We start from the raw sequence: 23,843 nt of genomic DNA on the forward strand, positions 1-23,843 counted from the left end.
AAACATGGTTTCACCAAAAGCACAGAGAGACCAAAGAATTTATGAGTCTTGCATAAAAAAATATCTTCTAGCCTGCATATTTAGCTCTTTAATTTTTACCTATTCCAGTCATCCTTGCTGGCTTGTTCTTGAAGAATATAAAAAAGTTCTTATTTTGAATGTAATCTGCATTAAATAATTCGCAAAAGAAAAAAAAAAGGTGGCTGTGAATGAGCATGTGATATAATTACACCAATTTGGGACTTCTTTACTGGTAATAACCATCCTCAGTAAATAAACCTGGAAAAAGGGTATTAAAAAATTCTTACAAGAGGTCCAACTGCCTTCAACAAGACCTCTGTTTTTCCTCAGGTGGTAATATACAAATATATGATATATAAATGAGCTAAAGATGCAGAATGTGTATTGTTAATTCTTACATCTTTAACCACAGTGATTACATCGATAGCTTGTAAACCTTTGCCCAGGCTCAATTTATTCACTTTTTGTTAATTTACAAAGCAAGAGACACAAGTTACATGGAAGCTGAAAGGAAATGTACTGGCAAAACAAGAATTACAGAAAGATGCTGAGGATGGGATTCAGTTACCTGCTTATAAGCTTCTAATGCCATCTTAGGCAGCCCAGGGACTATCTGGGGATCATCTCTTTGTTGCCAGCTGCCACCCCAGAATGGCACTACTGTTCTCTAAGTCCTATGTTGTACCTGCCAGCTCAGTGTGGCTGTCTGAGATATGCTGGGGCACTGAAAATACTAATGGTTGCTTATATTTAAGTTAATTAATCCCACCCTGACTATTTATACTCAGCCATACACACACTCTGTCCAAGCTAGCCCCAGAGAGGGCTGTGCTGAGGAGGGAAGGATGGATTCACACAAGGCAGTCCATCTGGCCCAGCTCTGGGCCTGAAACAACACAGCCCACCCAAACTGCTGTATCCTCCCACGGCCCCACTGTGCTACAGCAATTTATTGGTTGGGTCTTTCGGTCTTTGACAACTCAAGGATCTTGCATAATGTTATGTTACATATTGTGGAAAATTCAGGGTTAGGAGAAACGTGAAATTTTTGGATTCCTCTCTGCATTCAGTCTGTATAATGAGGGAATAGCCTTCAGATACAGGTGGCTGGGAAAGAAACAACTCAATATATATTTGTGGCTAGGAAGTATGTCTCAGTAAAATGAACACTACCACTTACTTATCAGCTCTCTTTGCTTCCAGACTATGTACTTGGGTTTTTTTAGTTTGGATGTTTGTTTTTTTTTTTAAATCTCACCTTCCTCCATTCTTTTGTAACTACTAACAGAACAGAGCATGATTTCCTTTTTCTACTTTCCTTTCATAGACATTTCAGATCTTGTCTCTTTGAAAGATGCTGCCCATCACAGATTGCAATCTGCCTTGGACAGTTCTCAGTTATGTTTAAATCTTATTTCATCCTTCAAAGCCTGGCTGAAAGAAGTGTCAGGTCATTATTTCAGGCTGTAGATTAACACTTCGGCTTCTCTCTCTTTGGTAAAGACCTTCATTCACTGAAGGTCAAGGTATTAGTGTTATTTTTAAATATATTCCCAGAACTGAAGAGTTAAAAATAGCCTTCTACGAAAACGCACAGTAATTGGTTAAACCTTGTTAGCAATCACATGAAGATGATAACTCCTCCCAGGAAAAGACATAGCCAAAGCAGCTTTGACATGGATTTATACTTAGAAGAGCAGCTGCAGGCCTGCTGAGGAGTTCACAATATAGACTCTTGGATTATTAGAAGAAAATTAGCAGCTTGATGATGGAAAGGAAGGGAAGAAAACATGAAAAAAAAAACTTGCTCATGGTGATCTTCAAGTGAATTCCACGAATTCTCTATTTTGGAACAATTACCATTAGAAAGAAAGCCTAAAAGATGGATCTGGGAAAGGCAAAGCTGCTGAGAACTGGCCTCAATGCTTTATATCAAGCTATCCACCCCGTGCATGGAATTGCCTGGACAGATGGGAAGCAAGTGATACTGACTACTTTATACTATCAAAATGGAGAGCTGAAGTTTGGAGACTCAAGCATTCTTGGTCAATTTGAACATGTACATGGCCTTTCCTGGGGCCCATATTGCTCTACAGATGCCCCAGCTCTGCTCGCTGTTCAGCACAAAAAGCACGTAAGCATTTGGCAGCTGGTCTACAGCAGTGCAGAGAAGAAAAAGCCCTTGATTTCTCAGACTTGTGAAGTTGGCGAGCCATTTCCACTGCTTTCTCAGGGCTGTGTCTGGCATCCAAAGAAGGAGGTCCTGGCTGTGCTTACAAAACGAGATGCTTCAGTCTTGCATGCCGTTCGTACTGACAATACGCGGGTTAAGGCAGAGATTAAAAGCAGCGGACTCATCCACTGTGCTTGCTGGACTAAGGATGGTAATCGTTTAGTCGTTGCTATAGGCACTACTCTGCACTCCTACATATGGGATAATGCTCAGAAAACTCTAAATATCTGCTCCTTTTGCCCAGTTTTTGATGTGGGAGGTTATATCTGTGCTATAGAAGCCACTTTGGATTTCCAAATTGCTGTAGCTACTGAGCTTCCTTTAGATAACATCTGTGGTTTCAATGCAGGCATTGCATTTGATGTGCCCTCTGGTACAGAAGGTGTTTCTTTAATCTCACAGTCTGCTTTGGTGCTTGGTGACGAGGAATACTCCATGGACACACGAAGAAAGTCCATAGATTCAGATAGATCAGGTGTTGATTCAGTTGCTTCTTCTTCATCAGGTCCTGTGGATTTGACTCATATCCTTGCAAACCACCGTCGCTCTGATCCCAGTCCTCTCATTACTCTGAAACGCAAAGACTCTGCAGCAACAAATGGTCAAGATTCTTCTCACTTGATCTTGGTGACTTTTGAGAGGAAGGTAACGACCACCAGAAAAGTCACTATCCCAGGTATTCTGGTTCCTGATATAATGGCTTTTGACCTTAGAGCTCAGATTGTGGCAGTAGCCTCTAATACTTCTAATATTGTTCTGGTGTATTCAGTAACCTCTTCCTCCATGCCTCACATTCAACAAATCCAGCTGGAAAAAAATGAAAGACCAAAGGGCCTATGCTTTTTAACAGATAAACTCTTACTGATTCTGATTGGCAAGCAGAGGTTCCCTGATCCTAATCTCATTCCATCTTCAAGTTCAGATAGGTATGTAATACGTCTTATGGTCAAAGAATTGATGCTGGAAGAAAATTCTTCAGCATTGCCTGAGACTAAACAGAAAATGTTTTATAACTTTGAATCCTCTGTTAATATACCTGGGAAAAGAAAATTCTTTGAGAACCTTGCCACAGAAGACCAACCTCAAAGCAGGGAATTGTTAATACCAAGAAGCACAGTTATTCAGTCCCCAAGTGGCAGGAGAAGACTCATTGAAGAAGTAAAGAGCCCTAGTTATGAGCAGAGCTCTTCATCAAGTGTGAGTGACCTGGATGAAAAAAGGCTCCCAGGTGACTCCTTGGTGGCTTTGGAAACATTGGATGCTGAACCTATGAATCGCTCAGTGTCTCTTCGTGGTTTTGGATCACCTAGCAGGATTTCCAGCAGACCAACATCCCCTAAAGTGCAGTTCAGTGTGATCCAAGAAGCATCAAATTCTCCTAAAAACAACAATTTGCCTAGTGAAAGGGGAATTAGCCACATATCTAGAAATTTAGAGAGACTTTGTGGCAGTTTCAATGAGTTACAGCTGAGTCTTTCCGAAATATCGGACCTCGCTAGGAACGGGAGGAGGATATCTTTAGCCTACCCGTGCTCCCAGGAACCGCCTGTCGTGCACGTCACCTACCAGGTAACATTTTGTCAGCTTAGAAATACTGTGATAGGAACCAGAATTTTAAACAATCTTGCATTTATTTATCTTTAAACCAGGAGGATACAGTTTATTCTTATCAACCCATAAGAAATGTAACCTACGTTTGGCATCCAGCTTAATTTAAAATGGAATTATTATTTGTCATTGGAATGACAGCTCAGGATGATGTGGATAGTTTAAAGGATACTTAACATGGGAGATTTGTCTGTTTATTCTTTGATCATGCACAATTTTCTTGTGCTAGACACTGGCTGATTTTGTGTGCATCTATCAGAGAGAACAGCCAGAGTTGTTAATCTACAAAAGGCTTATATTGTAGTTTTGTGCAGAGATAAGCTGATGAATGGGGGGCTACAGTAGTTTACCAGAAATGTAATAAGTTCAAACCTGAGCTCAAATCCAGGGTCTGAAGATAGCCAGACTCACAGGAAGACTAAAACAAAGTATTGAATCTCAATTCATGGAAAATTTAAATGGACATCACATGAATTTGGCTTATTTCTGCTTTGATTTCTCAACACTATTCTTTGCAAAATAAGGTGTACTCAATTTGTAAAACACATAACCACTTAAAATTTTCGTGAAAAAAAAAGCCTCAAAAAGCCTCAAACAAACAAAAACCTTCCAATCCATCAATATGTAATTATGATTTCATTAAATAAATATAAGAATTTCAAACTATCATGTTCCTATCTACCCTTGTTTTGGCAAATTTCCTCCTGGCTTCAATAAGTATTTCAACTAAGGAATGTAGGTTAGATAATTATTTCTATCTACTGTTTTTAATATTATTCACAGGCATACCAACATTATACTGATCAGATTTTTGAACACACTGATGATAGTGATAAAACTGGTATCCCTCTCAGGATATAGATGTCAATTATAAATGCATTCTTATTTACTGCAACATAAGCAGCATTATGTCAAAATAATACACTGCATTGTGATGATGCTGAAGAAAATTTTAACTTTTAAGGAATCCATATAGACATCTAAGAACCCCTCCTTAAACGGTCATTAAAGGAATGGTGACTCAATTCAATCATGGTCATTACTTTCTAGCAAGCATCTACTTGGCATTTAAACAGATTCTGGTGTGTTGGGTTGTCTGGATAAAAGCAAAACTTTCGATCTGAATTAGTCAATAATTTAACTTGAACACATTATACAAATTCTGGTGGAAAAGTAGCATGTCTATTTTAAATAATTTAGGATTTTATTGGCCAAGAAGCAAGCCCTCCTGTTCTCCAGTATGTTCAAATTAATTTTGATTTCTTAACATAAATCAACTTATTTATTTAGCAAGCAGCCCTGTTTCTAGGAGTCAATTGGATTAACCTTTCCCAAGAGAAGTTTTATTTGTGACACTTAACATTAATCTAAGATCTGAAGTCGCTGTGCACGTGCTTGCACAAGAAGTAAGAATTAGTTAACCTGTTATTTTCCTTTGGAAAGAACAACAAAAAAAATTAGGTATTTCTAAAATACTGCTATAAAAATTATGTTTCGAAAGGAATACTTATTTACCTGAATGGGTTAGTTTCACATTAAGCCAGCAGCAAGCACTGCTAGCACTGCATTACAATGACTCGGAAAAAGTGCCACTAATGACTTCCCATACACAGCTTTGCTGGGGAACTCTCGACTAATGCCTTGTATAGTTCAGCCCCTCTTCTGAAATCTAACTAGATCACAGCATGATGCCAAAAAATAATGAAAAATAGACTTGGCAGAAAGGTCTACAGACAGGGAAATATTTGCTTCATAGGCAGCTAATAATTTTCAGAGAAATGGTTGTTTTGATTAGTTTATATTCAGACATATGAACCCTGTTCCTCCTCCAGGAGTTGTTTAGTGCACTGTGAGCTCAGAGACCAGCTGGGCTGTGGGTTCCAGCCAGACACTGTGTTCACAGAGCAAAAAGTCAGGAAGTAGCTTTATGGCCTTAAGATATAAATATCAGCCAGTGGAAAACTTTCTAAGCTTTAGAAACACTGCAGTCCAGTCAATAATATGGTCATTATCTTCCAGCTCTTTGTGCCAAGTGCATGTCTTCTTAAGTGTCTCTATAACCCCCAGTACAGTACAGGCTCAGTCTTGATTGAGAAATCTATTGTACTAAAGAATATAATGATCAGAACTGCATAACCATATTTATACATTTAAAAAATAAAATGAAAGTTTAAAATACAATGGTTAAAAATGTAGCAATAATTAATGAGTAATTATGAACAGTGTTGTGCAGAAGCGTTACTGACATATTTATGTGTACTTCCTGTTCTGCTTACAAAACTAAAAAACCAGAAACATTAATTACTTAATAATTCATAATGTTTGCTCATTTAACAGTCTTCAAAACCTTTGTTTACCCTGTTAGTGCAAGTCTGCCTGTAACTCCTCTGAAGTCACATCTATGCAGTGCTACCAGAATTTGTATTCTTTGTAGCCCATAGCCATAGAAAAAAACCACGATCATTCACACTTTGGAAATGTCACTGCACTATCACTTTTGTAATAGCATTCAGCCACCAGAGGTAACTTGATCATTCAACCCTGAAAAGCAAATATTATTGCTCTTTCATCACATACAGGTTTGTGATTCAGAAGAATGTGGGAGGGCAGACAGACAAATGCAATAAAAAGACATTATTTAAAAAGAAAAAAAAAAGGAGGATCTGTCACCGATTTTTTTCTGTTTCATTTTGCAAAAAGATACTTTTATCATCCCTTTCCTCCAGAAAAGAAACAGCTGCAGAATATTTAAACTAGTCTCATTCAAAAGCTAATTACAGTGGAAATAAAGCCAATCTGGATCTCAAATTAAAGGCATTTAGGCAAATCTCTCCAGGAGGAATAACATTCATCTTAATCTGAAGAATATCTTTAAACTCCTACATTTTGTTCACAAGCAGTATGATGTCAAATGTTTATATCACTCATAGTATATATTGCATAATTAAACAGGATATAATAACTTTTCAGCAATTAGTCACAATGACCTTCTTTTCTTAGCACTGACCAATAATTATACATAAGTAAATTTGTACTTTTATGGTATCTTCATACAATTTATTATGGGAAATTTTATTGCCAGCTGCAAGGTCAGCTACAAAATAAATGTGGTATTTTTTCTTTTTACACATATCTAGGAGATGAACAGAAAGGATCCAAACATATGGCAGTAAAGCTCTGATAGAAATACATGATGTAAAGAAGGGGAACATAAGGAGGGCACTGTAAAATCAGTGAAGACCAGGCTAAAATTATGAGCTGTAATAAGACCACGAAACCTTCTGAAATCCAAAGGGCAATCTTGACTCGGGTTGAGCAATAGAAAGTAAGTCATGAAAATGATGGAAGAGGAAGCTGATATGACTTCTCCCTGGAGTAAGAAACTAGTCAGCTATCCTGAAATTTAGAAACAAGAGATTTAGGATGACTGTAAAAGAAAGACCTGCAGTAGTCAAGAGAAAGTGTGATTAATGCATGGATAACATTTTGAGCAAAGGTTGAGGATTTTGTTAATAACAAATTCTGTCAACAGTGTTCCTAAACTGGTCAATAGCAGACAAGCAGGGGCTGTAGAGGAGACGCAATTACTTTTGTTAGAGCAGATGATTTGTTTGTTGGATACGCAGGTGCAAAAGGAAAGGAACATGCAATGTCAACAATGAAGCCAAGTTATCATACTGCACAAAGAAAGTAGAGATCATACATAAAGATCATGGAAGCACAAGCACAAAAGCTGCATCTTAGATGACAATACACCTGAAACAGTAGTTGCAGAACTATTAACAGAGAGCCAAGAGGAGAGAAATCCCAGCATCATGTCACCAGGAATGCTGAAGTGCCCTGTAAATGCAAAGTGCTCTGGGATTTAAGCACCTCTGAGCACCTCAGATCTCTTCCAGCATAAACATTTTACAGGCTTATGCTTCTCTGCCAGGTTAATTAAGGTTGCAATTGGAACGTCCCACATCAGGGTAAGGGAAGGAAAGATATCAATATCTCCACCACAATAAAAACAGAATTTACCAAAAAGCAGGCAGCAATCACAGCAACAGTAGAAATAATGACAGGGCAGGGCAGCAGTGCAAGCTCTCAGACCTAATGAACACTACCTGTGGCAATGCTGCACAAGGCACAATGAGAATGTAAATCATAATTCTCCTTCCTCTTCACTGCTCTCTTCCTTAGCTGTTTAAGTGTCTTTTCATTGTCTTCTGGGACAGAACTCCCACATCTAGCTAATCTACTAGTTTTTTCTCATCCTGCACAATGAATATGGGGGCAAGGTAGAAGCAAGCTGACTAATGGCTACTAAGGTATCAAACCTGAAATCACCAGTGTATTATAACACAGTTGAAATTAAGTGTGTAAAAGAAATAAAACAGAATCCTAGACAACTACAGCACTATTCACTGTACAACGCATGAACTAATCTGATACCTTTCCCTTATAAAAGAACAGATTATTAACACAAAGAAGATGAAGAATATTTAAAATATCTGTAATTCAGTACAGTATTTGAAATCATGCCACAAGGGAAATTATTTGTTCAATAGCAGAGAAAAGGGATTAATTGAAGAAAAATAAGATGGTTAAGGAATTAGCTGCAATGGAGATAGTAATAGTTATAGCAATAAAGAAGAAAATGGAAAAAATTACTAGTGGATTTTCTCATTATGGATTTTCAGTGTCATCTAAAACTTTCATTAATAATCTGCTGAGTTATGCTCATAAAATCTGCATATGACATAAAGTCAGTAATATTTTTAGTAAAGGATCAGGATTTCACACTTGTAAATTGATGACTATTATTTAACATCTAAAATAAATTTTTTAAAAAAGATTGAAATTAATGAAATAATTAACTAATATAAAGTGCACAGTAATATATTCCAGGATTAAGAGATGAAATTTCTGCTTTTGTACCTGTTATGTGACTACAAGATGACTGTGAATTTAAAATACAATAGTATTATGGAAAGAACGAAGGCAGTGTGTGGGCACATCAGTGAGGCATATCCTTCAGCGGGTAATGAGCACTGGGCACACAGCTGGCAGGTCTCATCTGAAAAACATTTTACATTCCTAAACATCCATGGGCAAGAAGAACACATTGAGACTTTAACTGATCACTAACCCAGTGTCAATAAAAACAATTCAGACTGGTAGCACACTCTCATTTACCTCACTGTGTCACCAGTTGTTAAATTTCAGTTCATTAAGATGATCTCAGCATGCAGGGGAGTGTAGGCAATGCGTTAGGAAATACAAGACAAATGAAGAAAAGGTCAAGAGGCAGAACCAGCTCCAGCTGACTCTCAGTGGGCTTCAAAAAAGGGAGAGAAGGCACGTTCACTTACTGTACAGTATGAGAACTGCACATACGTGAGATATATAACTTCTCATGCAGGAATCCTTTTGCCTTAGCAATCATGTTTTTGTCTTACATATTTGAAATCCAAAATGTGAGTTTGAAAGACAGTTTGGCATTTCTGTGATGGGCTGGCTGCTGCCCAGGACACCCTTTATAGGCTATAAAATCTGATCTAGGCAGGCTGACATGGGTGAGGGAAAACAATTATTGAATTAACCATTTCTGTTTGCTGGGTTTTTGTTGAGGGAGAGTTGGACTTGACTCCTTGACTCCTACTACAGGAAGTTGGCTAAAGAAACAACCTGAAAATATACACTAATGTATGTGTAATGAATGTATATTTGCTTCTTCTGTGATTAACATGTTCTTTGTCTACCAATAAACTTTGTTCTAGGATAAAGAGACTAACACAAGGGATTTTAATCTTGAAATTTCAAGTCCTCTGATTCTTACTGGAGATAAACAACAGCATAGCTAAAGCAGACATGGATTTTGAGAAGAGGTAGATTAAATCTAGATTTGTCTAGAAGATTGTCTTTGCGTTACGGCAGGAAAGTGGGAAATGCCAAGGCAAGCTTTAGTTGTACCTCTAACTCTGTCACAAATTACTTCCATGACCTTGACTAAATCTCTTAAGCTCCCTGTGTAATGGTATGATCATCTATAAAAAGGGGATACTAAGAGTTACCTGCCTCACAACAAGGTACAGGTTTAAATCAGTTAATCTGTGATACGACATGTGTGAACACATTCCTCCAAAAGAAGGCACATTATCATCACTTAAACTAAGCATTAAACAAAAAGGCTAAATAATTAGATTATAACAGAGAAAAATTCTTGACCTGACAGAATTTGTAAAAAAGTAAAAAATAAATGTAAAATATGATTATGTTTATCATTATAAACAGAAACATATGAGAGAGAAAATAGCTCATATTAACACTGACAAGTGATGAAAAGACAAACAACCAAGACTTGGTTTTTCAGGTCTGTACTTGAAAAACGGTTTAGGATAAAAAAATAGGTGTTGTGCAGTTTTGTGTATACAAAAATATCTTCCACTTCTAATGGCTGTTTCAATAATAATGTGCAATGCTATGTAGGAAACAAATTAGAACAAAGTCATCTTGAGTATACATTTCCACAGAACTGATTTCAAGTAAACTACATTATTTTCTGATAATTTTTGTGTTGAAGCATATCTATGTGAAAAATGGACCACTTGGGTCAAGGCAATGAGCTTGTCTCATGTATTGTCCATCTTTTACTATAATTCATGAGCTGAAGTTCCAATCTGAATAAATTCTGCTATTCCAACCTGAACTCAGGAAAACGAAGTAGTTGTTAGATGTGCTAGTCCACAATCTGCAGCAATGATAAAGTTTTGCACAAATACCTGCACAGGCAAAGAGCACCTTTGCAATGCCTATGCAAAGCACACACTCACTGCTGAACATTCAGCCCATTGAGTTTCACGTATGTTTAGGTTCAATAGAGTATAGTACTGTAGTACTAACTTGGAAATATCTAAATACCTAAAAATTACAAAGAACTTTGTTATTTATATTGTTACAACTGTAACAAAAAGTTGCTATAGGTTTATGACTAAGAAAATTATACTTCTTGACGTATTCCTTAGGTATGTCCTTAATTATGCACCAAAAAATTTCTAGTTGTTTTGAATGTGGAAAAAAGATGAGAAGAACTTTGAAAGTCGGAAAGTTCATGTTTTTAATGGAAATGTATTTTTATTGTTCTTATGTATAAAATCAATCATAAATAAATAAATAACAATCAGCCTTAGACTGTCTGCATGAGCAGTTTGTAGCAGAGTGGGGGAAATGACATTTGCAACAGTCAGCAGACATTGTGATTTACAGAATTCAATGTGTTTGCATGACAGCACAGGTACTGTGTATAGAAAAGTGGAAGGGATTTAGAAAGGTTGTTACACAGCAAAATAGCACACATTCACAGAGAGCAACTGTCAAAAGATAGCACAATTAGAAATGAAGACGAGCATTACAAGAGACATTTAGTTTGTCAGAGGTTAGATTACTGTGCACACAAATGAAGATGCAGTTGTGAATTCATTCAACCATAAATTTCACATTAGCAAGAAAAATTCAAGGGTGTGAAGTAGACACAGACAGAGTAGGACTAGCACAGGAGTTAGGATAGATGAGATCCTGTCAACTCATTCTGAAATATTACCTTGGATCCCTTTTGAATGTATGAAACTGAGGGGTCTATAAAATTGGGTAAATAGACTGTCCATTCATAACAAATATGTAAAATCCAGGGGTATTGCACACATAAAGATGCCAAAGAAAAAGAAACAAAGCAAAACATAACACATGGAACTACACAGGGAGAAAGCATGGAAAAAACAAAATTAAGTTCACAGGACAAAGTATAGTAATATTATTTAGCAATATTATTTAGAAGAAAATGTCCCATTCACATCTATTTCATAATGACATTGAGTCATTTGAAATTTTTCAATGTTAAAAGGACTTTTAAATGATAGCAGATAGGAAAATGTAAATTCAAATATATATCCACTCCATGACCATAGTAGGTCAACAATTTTTTGTCCTTGCACCTTGCAGTAACTAGAAAGATGAAACACAAAGATGTTGATTCTCAGGGCCACCTAAATTTCATGAAGCACAAACAAGCCACCTTTATATTCAAGTGTGTTCTTTCAGTGAATATCAGAGCAAATTCCAAGGCTGTAAATCCATGCAGTCCCTCTCTCAAAGCAAGTTACAGGATTCCCAAGCTACCTTGATGTGACAGTTTTTCAGAGAGATTGTTGCTAGGTCCAGTCTCTTTGCAATACTCCGTGTGCCAAAATAACCCTGAGGTTATTTTGCTAGGGTGGCATAGCTGCCCAATGGCTCTCAAACCCACCCACACATATAGCTGAAACTGAGCAGAGTACTCACTTATTCTGGCAGCATCTGGATCAACATTATTCTAGGTATGCGACATTCCCTTCCACCTAACTGGCTTCAGACAGGGAGGCCCAACAGACACATGGATGCCCAGCCCAGGACAATACATGTTCAGGGCTGAGGCAGCTTTGAGCTGCAAAAGCTCACCAAATGAAAACCAAAGAGGCATTTTTATCCTCTTCATGTGGGACGATGAGATTGTGCTTAGAATGGGTCCTGCATGATGATGTCATCTATAAACTGTAGGAAAGACAGACAAAGGAAAGGCAAAATTACTAAAGAACTGAAAGGAGTAAGAGCAGAGGAATGGGTATAAGTACTTGGGCTTGAAGTTTAAGCCATTAATAAGATCTTTTTTTTACATATATGGATATGAAGAAAAGCTAACAAGATCTTTTTTTTACATATATGGATATGAAGAAAAGCTTTTCAAATGGATCAATTACTGAAGAAACAAAAGACGTTCTCCTCTGTGATGGCAAGATTCATTTGAGTTTAGTCCAGCAGCTGTTTGATCTGCCTGTTATTGAAATGAAACACGGTACGTTCTTTTTTTATTTCTGCTATCTGGTTTCACCTGAGATTTTTAGCATATAAAATAGGCATTTGTGATAGAATAATTACCCCAGACTTTAGTAAATGGAGATAACTTCTTTTGGCATGTGTGTGTTTTCCCTTGTCTGAAATAGAGCAGAGTATCTTGAAATCATTTAAATGCTAAGTAACTGCAAAACTACCTATTAGCAGAATAATATGTATGCTTTCAGCAAAAACAAAAACTGAAACAAAAATCTTTCTAAACCACACCAAAATCCTGCAAAATTGTAAGTTTTGGAGGAAAAGCAGTTTTGTAGCTCTTTATTCAGTTCTAGATGGTACTTGCTTATATTCCTAAAGTTTATTTTGACACAAGACATAAATATTAAATGTGAAGTTTAAAAATATGACTCCCATCCTTTAATACTATATAATTCAAGGGCATGTAATGAAGAGCATGCTTGTCTTATAATGACAGCCTGGCATTTTTACTATGAGTAAACACTTAAGCATTAATAGATTGGAGGGAAAAGCTTCACAACTATAAGTCAAATTCATGTCCAGAGCAATGCTGTTAAGATCATCCGAGTTAAAAGAGCAATGAGCTCAGCCTCATTGTTTGCACTTTAAGCCCAGGACTGTAATACCATTACCTGTGCTAAATTCAGACTGTCGTGTAGTGCCCTGGTAGCAGCACACAAGAGTCTCTTTTTTTGGCATATCATCATAATAATTGTTTGCAGTAAAAGGGTACTACACACTGCACACATTTTTTCCACTGAAATATTCTGTAGGATATGCTTTCAAGCAAGTGTTACAAATGACACTGAGAATTTCCAGCATTTCAATGGATGAAAATAATTCCAAGAGTCTGACACAAAAGTATGCTTCATCAATTTGAAGAACAACGGAATATTCATTTAGACCATAGAACTTCCACTTTCAGGGCCGCTGCTCACAGAATCTGAAGTCTGTTCAGATTTAGAAAGAAAGTATTAGGAGCAGAAGATTAAAGATCCATGGTTTGGAAAGACAATCTTCTTATGATGTAACAGGTAACATGACAACATACAACCAGCCTGGAAAAGTGCTTTGTTAGTAGTTAAAGAAGGGGAGATTTACCTTCTACAAGAGCATGCTTTGTTATGGCTGACAAAAAATAAAAATGGTTCATTTGGATTTTCTACAGTTCCTTTTTTCACATTACATTTCAAAACAGTTTTATATCCCAAAATCAAAAATCCCAACACAGAACCTAACAGGGCTTTCTTTCCCTCATGTCCCAGCTAATGCCCCTGCTCAGTAATGACAGAATCACATGTTCTAAGAAAAGTGTGTCATATAAGGGCTCCCCCAATGGTTTTAACTTGCCACAGATTTTTTTTCGGTACAGTGTCATACTGGAAAAAAAAAATTAGAGAATTCACTTTTTTCTATGAGAACTACAATATCCAGCAAGAAAGAAAGCCAGATGAATCACTAAAGAAAATATATATAGCTTCCTTTTTAAGCCAATTTGCTAAGAAAAATAAAAGAAAAAAAAAAAAAAAGTGGAAAAAACGTCGAGGGAGGCTTATTTTCTTCTAGGCAATACAGAAAGAGAACCTAAAAGGTTTTGAAGTATTTTGGTTTTTAAATCTTGTCCCTTTTTTCAGAAAAAAAAGGATTAAAAATGTAATTCACATTTTGTTCATTCTCTTTAGAAGAAGACTCTATTATAATTAAAAGACAAGAAATTTTACTGTAGCGGCTTTTGTAAATAATCTTCAAGGTGTAACTTTCTTCTATTTGCTATGTGAATTTGAAAACATATGGAACAATCTTGGTTTGACGGTAACAAGATAGATACCCCTACTCCTTTCTAGACCAAGTACAGCACAATCATTTTTGTTGGCAATTTTTCCAATTTTTATAATCTCTTCATCATTTGGGTAGAGCAGATGAGTGAAAAGGCTAAACAGAAGTAGATGTCATTAGAACAAAAGCCGCTGAATGACTGGCTGAGTTTTCAGAAGATGAAGATATCTTTAGTTTATTAGAACTAGCAAAGATGCACCTTGTGTTTGAACTTAATTTAAATAAGATACAAAATGCCTCAAACCTTGCAAGAGCTTTCATTTAGCCCCTCACTGCATTTGCACAAAGGTGTGCTGACCATGGATTGTCAGACCTTAATGTCATTAGCCTAATAAGGCTTTAGCGCACAAAAAGAAACCCTGCTCTGCCTGCATGCTCACTGACTTTTAAAAACGTGCTTTTACATTTATGTAACCACAGCAGTGCACTCATTTTCTTCTTCTTGCTTAATTTTTGTAGGCTCCTCTTGGATTGTGCTCACCGCAGACAAGGACGGCTTTGTGCCATTAATATTCAAAGCCACACAAGAGATAATCATAAGGGATGGAACTGACAGTTCAGAAGTCTGTGGAGGTCACTCCCACAAAAAAACCATCCCAATGCGACCACCAAGCAGAGTGACATAATTTCTGAACAAAGCACCCCAATGACCTTCTTTTCTCCTACAATACAGAGACATTCTGTGGTCACAGACACTGAGAGACTAGAAAGCTGTCTTCACTACTTTCTGTGTATTGTAACTGTAAAATCTGTGGCATGGTTACACTATGGCCACATCCTCGGGTTGGCTGGACCCTCACTATTCCCTATGGAAGGACTGGACCTACAGTGAAGTTCACCACAGCTGCTGTTATTAATGGCCGGAGACAAGAAACTATTGTCTACTTTGACTGAGGTCAGGATGTTCTTGGAGGAACAGTATTATGTTAAAAACCATGCAGTAATAACAAATCTAGCTGATGCAGGTGTACAGTCTACATAAAACCTGAAGAAAATACAACTAAAGAGCTTTTATATTCATTAAGGAAAACCAGAATAAGGAAAAAAAGAAAAAAAAAAAAAAAGAAAATTGTTTCAGCCTCTTTTCTATTCCAGCTGGATCCCATGGAAACCTGCAACATTTTCAGAAATGCCTAATTTTTATATGAAAATGTTCTAATACTGAAAAGGCTGCATCACTGTCTCCTGTCAGTGTCTTACACAGCATGTAGATTTATACATGCACACAGAAGAGAAAGAAAAAATCTTGCAAGATAAATTGAGGCTCAAACATGTTGAATGTAAATTTCAGTTGCCTAAATACAGGTATATATACTGAGCCTTTCCTCTACGCTCCTGCACGATCAGTCAAAAAAAGAAAAGCACTTCTAATACCAGATTATTCATGCCCTAAACAGAGATTTCTAAAACTGATTGTGGTGAACTGTCCCTGTTAAATAAGTAAATAAGTGCCTGTTCCTTTCCACTGACTGCAAACGCAAGCAGGGGGACTGGTCTGAACACAAACATTTGCTTTTAGTCAGGTGAACCTCACCCTCCTCAGAGACAAGAGACAATACAAATACAGGTGAGAGTCAGGCAGGCAGATCCATGGAAACCAAACTATTGTGATTATGGTGATAGAAATAGGCATAAGGGAAGAACTTAATGAACTCCCTAACTTTTCTCATTGAAATGCAAAGAGAAGGATAGAGTGAGCAGCCATGTGTGCAAGGGCATTTTGTACTGCTGGAATCATGCAAAGGCGTGCCTGCTTCACCCTGTACAGCCAGGGAAACAGACAAGGAAGGACACTTAATTTACTGTTAGGGGTTATTTTTCATACTGTGCATTTTGGGTCTTGTTAATACTCCTGAGGAGTCTTTTTTCCCTCCCTGAGAACTATGGCAAGCCTATTCATAGGGCACAGAAACTAAAATCCAGTTACAATCCTTCACCCCATACAAAAGCTGGATCAAGACAGTAGATCTACGTTCTGAAGGACGTTAAACTGTTTGGAGGTTTGGCATTAGTACCATTGAGGTGATGCAGACAGGAATCTCATAAGGAAGTATTTCAATTCTTGAAATAAGTAAACAGTTTCATTTCATTGAATTCAATGTCTTCTTCATGCAAGTATCCTCCCATGGACAAAGGAATCATCATTCTAAATCACCTATAACCACAGGCATGCAATACAACAAAGTACATTTGTACTACCTTGTTTGTAAAGATATCTTTAAGCAGGCTCAAGAAACATTCCTGATTGTAAAAAAAAAAAAAAAAAACAAACAAATAAATATGACTTTTTAAGTATTAAACACATCAGTTATTTTATAGTTATTGAGTTAATTGGATTTCCTGCTTCTTTGCATTAGAATTGTGTTCAAATGGATATTTGTATTGCTACTGCTTTAAGAATTTGATGTAAGTCATGCTTTCCTTCACTGAAATAAGCACAAATCACTGAAATGAAATACGTAACACAAAGGTTCACAGACATAGCATGGTGAGGGAAGACATGATCAGATTTCTAAAGGACATAGCACATTTCAAGGCAGCAGATGTTTCTAATCCTGCAAATACCCTTGAATAACATCATTGTGTCTCATAAGTCCTGGGTATTTACAATGCTTATGTTATGACCAATCAAAATAAAACTTAATTATAACTAACTACAGTGATGGAAGGATCTATTTTAGAGGACTACTTAGGCTCAAATAAAGGAAAAAAATGACAATTAATTTTTTTCACAAATATTATCTTCTATGGGTGATAATATCATAGTTTAGTCCACTCAAATTGAAGCTAATGCAACACAGAAAATGTTACAGGGGAACTCTGGAAAAGTGAAAAACGGAACTAGCAGAGATCAGCAAGTATCCAGGCATTTAAGATCACTCAGAACTTAAAATCAGACATTTCTTTGTCATTCTGTCATATTACCATTTTAGTTTCCCATGCATTACTCTTCTATAAAACAATCTGAGTGTTGAGATCAGAACTTAAAAGAGATTTTTTGAACAGCTATCAGAGTTTGGTTTGGTTCTGTTTTGTAGAGCTAAAAAAGGACAAATTTTCAGATAACAAAACAGTTAGTTTCAGGGAGTAACTAGCTGTAAAATTAAAAACTTTAGTTCTGTAATGCTTACTGAATTTCTGGATTTGTTATATATTGGTGACATTGTTTTCCCTGCTGTATGATTCAAAGATTAAGTAGAAGCCAATCTACCTGAAAGTGCCATTATCACCCAGCACAAATAGTCTGGTAACAAACAAAGATTCCAGTTTATCCTGTTGGACATATAAAATTTTACTATAGATCAAATTGTATAATGCTAAAGAATAGAACTGCTCCCACATTTATTAATATGTTGTTACGTAAATATGCTTGAAAATAAGGGTTTAAATTATATAGATACACCCGAAAATGGACAACAATTAAACAAAGAAATACTAGTTTTCAGGTAATGATTAAGGGGAACAACACAGTGCAGAACTATCATATCTAGTGGCTATCACAGGGCTGTAATGCCAAAATTGAAAGCAATAAAAGCACTGGAAGAAGTGCTGAAGAGATTTATGCAAACCAGAAGATAAATTTTCAGCTTTGGTTTGGATGGAGAACAGATGGAGAATCAGTGAAGTAGAGAGATAAAAGATGACTGTTCTATTAAGCACAAGCTGTACAGAAGATATTTGCAAAAACAGTGATAAAGGCATGTGGAGAGAGACAGAGAGTTTGTACTAAACAAGTTGAGCAGAGAGGAGATTGTGAAAAGGAGAAAAGCATAGAATGAGAAGCAGTCACCATCCTCCCCAAATGCTATTTTACAGGGCCAAAATCAATCCGTATAGGGAAGGGGAGCTGTTCAGCTCTCCCAAATGTCATGAAGCGCCAACCCCCTTTTTTAGCTCCTTTCAGCAGCAGAAAGGACAGTCACCAGACTAGACAGCCACCGAAAGCACAGTGCCCTCTGGAAGAATAAGGGGACTACTGGTGTTAAGCTCATGTCCAGAGCCACCCAGCAGGGCAGTCTTATTCTGTAATTAAACCAGAGGAAAACCAGGAAGACTAGGATCTTAATATAGAAGTGGAAGCAGAATGACGACATTCAGTATGCCAAACCAGTGGCACTCAGAAGTCTAAATGGGATACCAGCTCCTCCAAAACATTTCCCCTGTGGGGAATAAACAACATACCACAAAGTCTAAACTTCCATTTTAATTACTCTCCATCTTTAGCCACCACATTTATATGCAGTGTATTTTTAGGAGCTGCTACAGCTTTACTTAAAAGTATAATCTACTTCAAAGTAAAGTTAAAACCCACCTTACACTTTCTGTAAGTTGCCTGCTAAGCATGCAACAGTCTGCTTTCTTTTCATGGCTTTTTGTTTTTGTATTGGCCCACTTCTTGAGAAAATGCTAACTACAGAAGTTCTGTATTCCACATAGGCTTTTTCTTTTTTGATTTTGAAAATGGTTTCATGAGAACAATAATAAAACAATATACAAATGAAATCCAGCAAAATCAAAGCAATCTGAAATTCTGCTGCCAATTTATGATGCTGACTTTGCACAATGAAATATTATTTTGTTATTCTTTATAATAGCTAAAAAAGTGAGATATTACAGCAGGAAGTATATAAAGGAGGCCCTGCATTACCCTCAACTAGTTTTTCCATTTTTCCCTCTATTATTCTAGAATAGTATTTTCTATACTCATGTGAATTTCTTTAATATATTTTCAATCACTGAAATAGTATCAACAGTATCATCAAGCCTAACTTCCTTTCCCCTGATTCTCATTTTCCTCTGTATTGCCAAGCTTGGATAATGAACATATTTTTAGCTATTTTTACTTTCAGGTTTTCCTGCCTTAACAGAAAACCACAAGCCCTGGACCATTTTCCCACCCAAAATGTTGCTGAAAAGTCCATCTCTCTAACCCAAAACAGTGCCAATTATTCTGAAGTAACTGCTGTCAGATGTTTATTTAACCTGTTGTTTAAAAACCCAACATACAGCACCTGGTAGCACTAACCCATCCTTTAGAGCTGAACTCATCTGACCTGACTTTTAAGCATATGAAGTTAGGCAAGGTAAATCCCAGGAGTTATGAAATTTCACACATGCAAGTATTACTTTATTTTCCATTGTCACAGACAACTGAAATTAACTTATGTATTAGTGGTTTAATGTTAATAGTAATTTAATGTATTTTTATATATGTTAATTAGTCAATGTTATGGTTTCATTTTTTTCAACAGACTGAGGCAATTTCACAATCTTGATGTTAATGCAAACTCATTTTGCTGAGTTCAGTAGTTCCTGACAGTGTTATTATCTAATGGATAAGGAGAGAGAGTCTCCAAAGTGGGAAAGATCCACCCCTTTTGTGCAGGTACCATGGCATCTTACCAGCCAGGATGACAGTACAGACAAAATCAAACTGAAACTCTGGGCAAATGCAAACCTTTAGGTCACTTCAGAGGCAACAGTAGATTCCTTCCAATCAAACACACTTAATAAATTTTAAAAACGTAAAAGGCAGTATAGAAAGACACTGTTCTCAAACATTATTTGATAAAAAATACTACAAAATTCACAATGATTTACTAATTTCAGCCATCAAAAAATAAACTTTTTCTGTGTAAGAAAAGCTCTGATGTTCTTATAGAAATTTAGCTGGAGGTGAAGTTTACCAAAGCAATACTGCTGACAGGACTTCTCATTCTCCATTGGACCCTTTTCATTCCTCCTGCAGTCACTGGATAGAAATACACAGACCCAAACATTTACGGGGTTAAAAATACCAACCAAAACACTTTTAAAGTGGATCCATTTCTTAATCCAACCCACAGCTCAGCTGCACAGTTGTGCCAGTATAGAAGGCACACTAACAAATACTAACATGCCTATTGCTAACATAGCTCATTCCTTTTATCTGTCAGTGAATTCTGTATCTCTCTAAATATCAATAAATTTCTTTTTAAGTGTAACACTTCGGAGCATTTTCGATCTGGCTCATTGCATTTATTACATATTTCCTACCTTAGACAGCATAACACCATCTAATTTGTGTAATGCTAATTGCTTCCCTTGCTATCTTTCCCTCAGAAACTTAATTCACCTAAGTCAAATGAAGAAAAGTCAGAATACTGGCTTCACTGCAAATTACTGTCAGAGTTTCCCTTGGACTTCAAACAAGTCACGATTTCATTCAGTTTGTAAATATTCTTATGCTCATGTAACTTGCACATAGCTGTCATCTCCATTTCCATGTCTACCTTTCCTCATTAACATTTTATTTAGATATCAATGATATTGTTATCAGCACAAAATGTAGTGACACTGATCTTCATTGATACTCTCTTATCACAGAACACTTGAATCTCTTAATAGCATAAAAGAAAACTGTGCATGACAACACTGTGCCAGAAATACAGGATTAGCCTAAGCAGCAGCAAGATCAAAGAAGTACTTTTGCAGATTAGTTACATAAAAGGAAAGTAGAAAATTTATCTGTAGGAGACAGAAGTCTCTAGGACTGAATTGTTTACAGGCACAAGGAAGGGTTCTCACAGCAACATTTACAGAGAGAGGAGAAAAGATGTGTATATATGGTGGCACAAGGAAAAGGGAATCCAGATGCCTACCAGAAAGATTAAGATTTGAACAATCTCTTTCACAAGATATTGTTAAATATCTGTAATTATGTGATTTGTGTATCAGCTTGGTTCTGGAGTAATACGTTTACAAGGATGTGTTTGCTCTGAAGATGTATGTCTGGAAATGACTTTGCAAAGATTATTCCAAAGGAACACTGTCATATCAAAAATCCTTGTTTACAACATGGCTGATTTACATAACTCAATTTTAAAATGGAAAGACTCTTAAGAGGCTATCTTATTTTCAATTTACATTATGCTATTCTGGTTTGTGTGTTATTTATGGTATACAACAAACTGAGAAGTCATGAGACTGATTTTTACTTTGTAGCACTTCCACAGCAGAACAAGAATATTAGCTTGGCATAGAGCTTTATTCCAGTTTCTTTATGCCAGGACTGGAAGGTCTGATTTGACTATTCACAGTTTAGATCCTTGTTTGTGGCAGCTGTCTGTTAAATACTTGAAATCTTTTCTGTCCATTGAGTTTCCTTTTGTCTATGCAACACCACTCTTCAGTTTCTCTCACAAATATCCACCCTGGATCTCATTTCTCTGCCCTACGCCAGCGTGCAGTGTCTTTCCTGAACTGCAACAGAGTGGGCAGAACTCAGCTGAAGGCCTGTTTCAGACACTGCAAAGCACTGGTGCAGGTTTTTACACACAGAAAACATAGGCTGTCACAGTGTGAACCACTGCAGGAGTGATAAACCTTCCTGTGTGAGTTTTGTACATTTCCCATGCCTTCTTCCCGGTGTAGAAAACAACCAACTGTTTGAAAACTAATATACACAACATTCTGAGTCTCCTTTGTCTCTACAACAACCAAAGTGTTGTACCTGGGCAGTACAACCTGCTAGGGCAGCCTTCAGGAGACCTGCAGTGGCAGCTGCTTTAGGAGACGTGTGGTAGCTACAGCTGCAGAGAAAGCAGCAATTCCCACTCTGTCACTGTTCTAATCTCCAAAATTTGCACTGATCCTCTCAATTCCTCAAAGCCTGGAGCCATAAGGAATCCCCTGCAAGACTTCGTGCTACAGGGCACCAAATTAATTTTTGCCTGTGCTGTGGAAATACTGTGACCCCATCTGGCTGTACTCAGCCAAGCCAAGCAGACACAATACAAGAATCTCGTTCACACACCCCCCAGCAGTGTCTGGCTTCTTCTGACAACATGATATTGACTCAGGACGAGGCAATTTTCTGCAAAGTTGCTCATCTTATATTATTTTCATTACTAATCAGCTCTCAGAATGAAGAAGAAATATTTTTAATCTGATAATAAAAAACACATAAAACATCTGTATCTTTTAGGTACCGATCCTAGGCTTTAACATACCATATTTTAGAGGTCTAAATTACATGGTAGTGCCTCATTAAGTTTTCCCATTAAGAAATACAATTATGAGATCAATTTGCTCACTCAGTAGTGTCCATAGACTGGATTAAATATATGTATGTTTTAAAATGATGCTTATGAAGCTAAGGGAAAGTGCCTTTAAATTATTCTTTTCTCTTGTAACAACATCATGTTCTTTAAAGGTGTTCAAATTCAGTAAGTACAAAGAAAAAAATCTAGAGTGCAAAACCAGGAACTCTACATATCTCATGACAACCATTTCACCTTCCTTCCCTGCCATTCCCTCCGTCTAGAAGATATTCATAACTCTTCTGTCTGAGACACTCTTATATTCTTATTAATGTTGTATTTCAACTAATTCAAAAAGCAGACACCCAAATGATACAACAAATTAAGTTATGGGAAGGCAAATCTGCTCTCCATGCAGGGCCTGAGAACAGATTTGTGAGTCTGCTCAGTGTTTAAGGATAAGCCTGACTCAATGCAATCACATGTTTTTAAAAGCCAAGACGTGTGCTTTAAATGAACATGACCACAGGAAACGATTTCTCTAATTTCAGCCTTTTAAATACTTTTCCTTGCATAATTTCATTGACCCACTTTCTACCTTACAGACGTCTCCTGAGGGATTCTGAGTCATTAAAACTCCCAAAGTCACAGACACATAGTGTGTATCAGCAGTGAACAGCTTGGAAAGTCTGGAAAAGAAAGAAAGAAAGCAAGAGATGTTTATTTGCAGTACAGCTGCTGAGGAATAACCAGTGCACCTATGCACATCGTGGCTGCGAGACCAGCCATGGCTCATGGCTGCTGGCCAAGCAGCCTCCAGCCTTTTTCATGCTGTTCTACATGTCCAAATAACCAGGCTGTTGTTACACAAATAATACACAGACTGCTGGGCATGGAAATAAACAACTGGTATAATAATAACTACCTGCACACTGTTCTGGCACTCTGGTAGGTTGAGTCAATTCCATTTAAATGAAAATATTAATTTACAGATTTTCAACTAACTCTGAGATTTTGTGATATTTTCAGTTCATGTGCTGAACTCTATTAGCTGTTGTGTTTACATATAACACAAGTTACAAATTGTATAATTATATGCATAGGAAACAAAAATAGACATTTACCATGGAAATGTCTTTGAGGCATTCTTAAACTGTGGTCTCTGTGGTTTAAATGTTTATTTCTCTCTATTAATATGGATGGTCAATTTAAGTTTTATATTTAAAAAATAGTGA

The 23,843-nt window shown here is 36.8% G+C and overlaps 1 protein-coding gene across 1 annotated transcript; it reads left to right on the forward strand.

The window, feature by feature from the left end:
* The first annotated feature begins 1,763 nt into the window (after positions 1 to 1,763).
* Positions 1,764 to 15,357, forward strand: LOC110470287 (WD repeat and coiled-coil-containing protein). The gene is given in 4 exon segments (XM_021529808.2): positions 1,764 to 3,823; positions 12,614 to 12,734; positions 15,047 to 15,183; positions 15,185 to 15,357. Coding segments are annotated over 4 exon segments (2,202 nt in total). The 5' UTR covers positions 1,764 to 1,903; the 3' UTR covers positions 15,209 to 15,357.
* The last annotated feature ends 8,486 nt before the right edge of the window (positions 15,358 to 23,843 follow it).

Source organism: Lonchura striata, chromosome 3 (assembly GCF_050655825.1).
Source record: "Lonchura striata isolate lonStrDom1 chromosome 3, ASM5065582v1, whole genome shotgun sequence".
Taxonomy (NCBI): domain Eukaryota; kingdom Metazoa; phylum Chordata; class Aves; order Passeriformes; family Estrildidae; genus Lonchura; species Lonchura striata.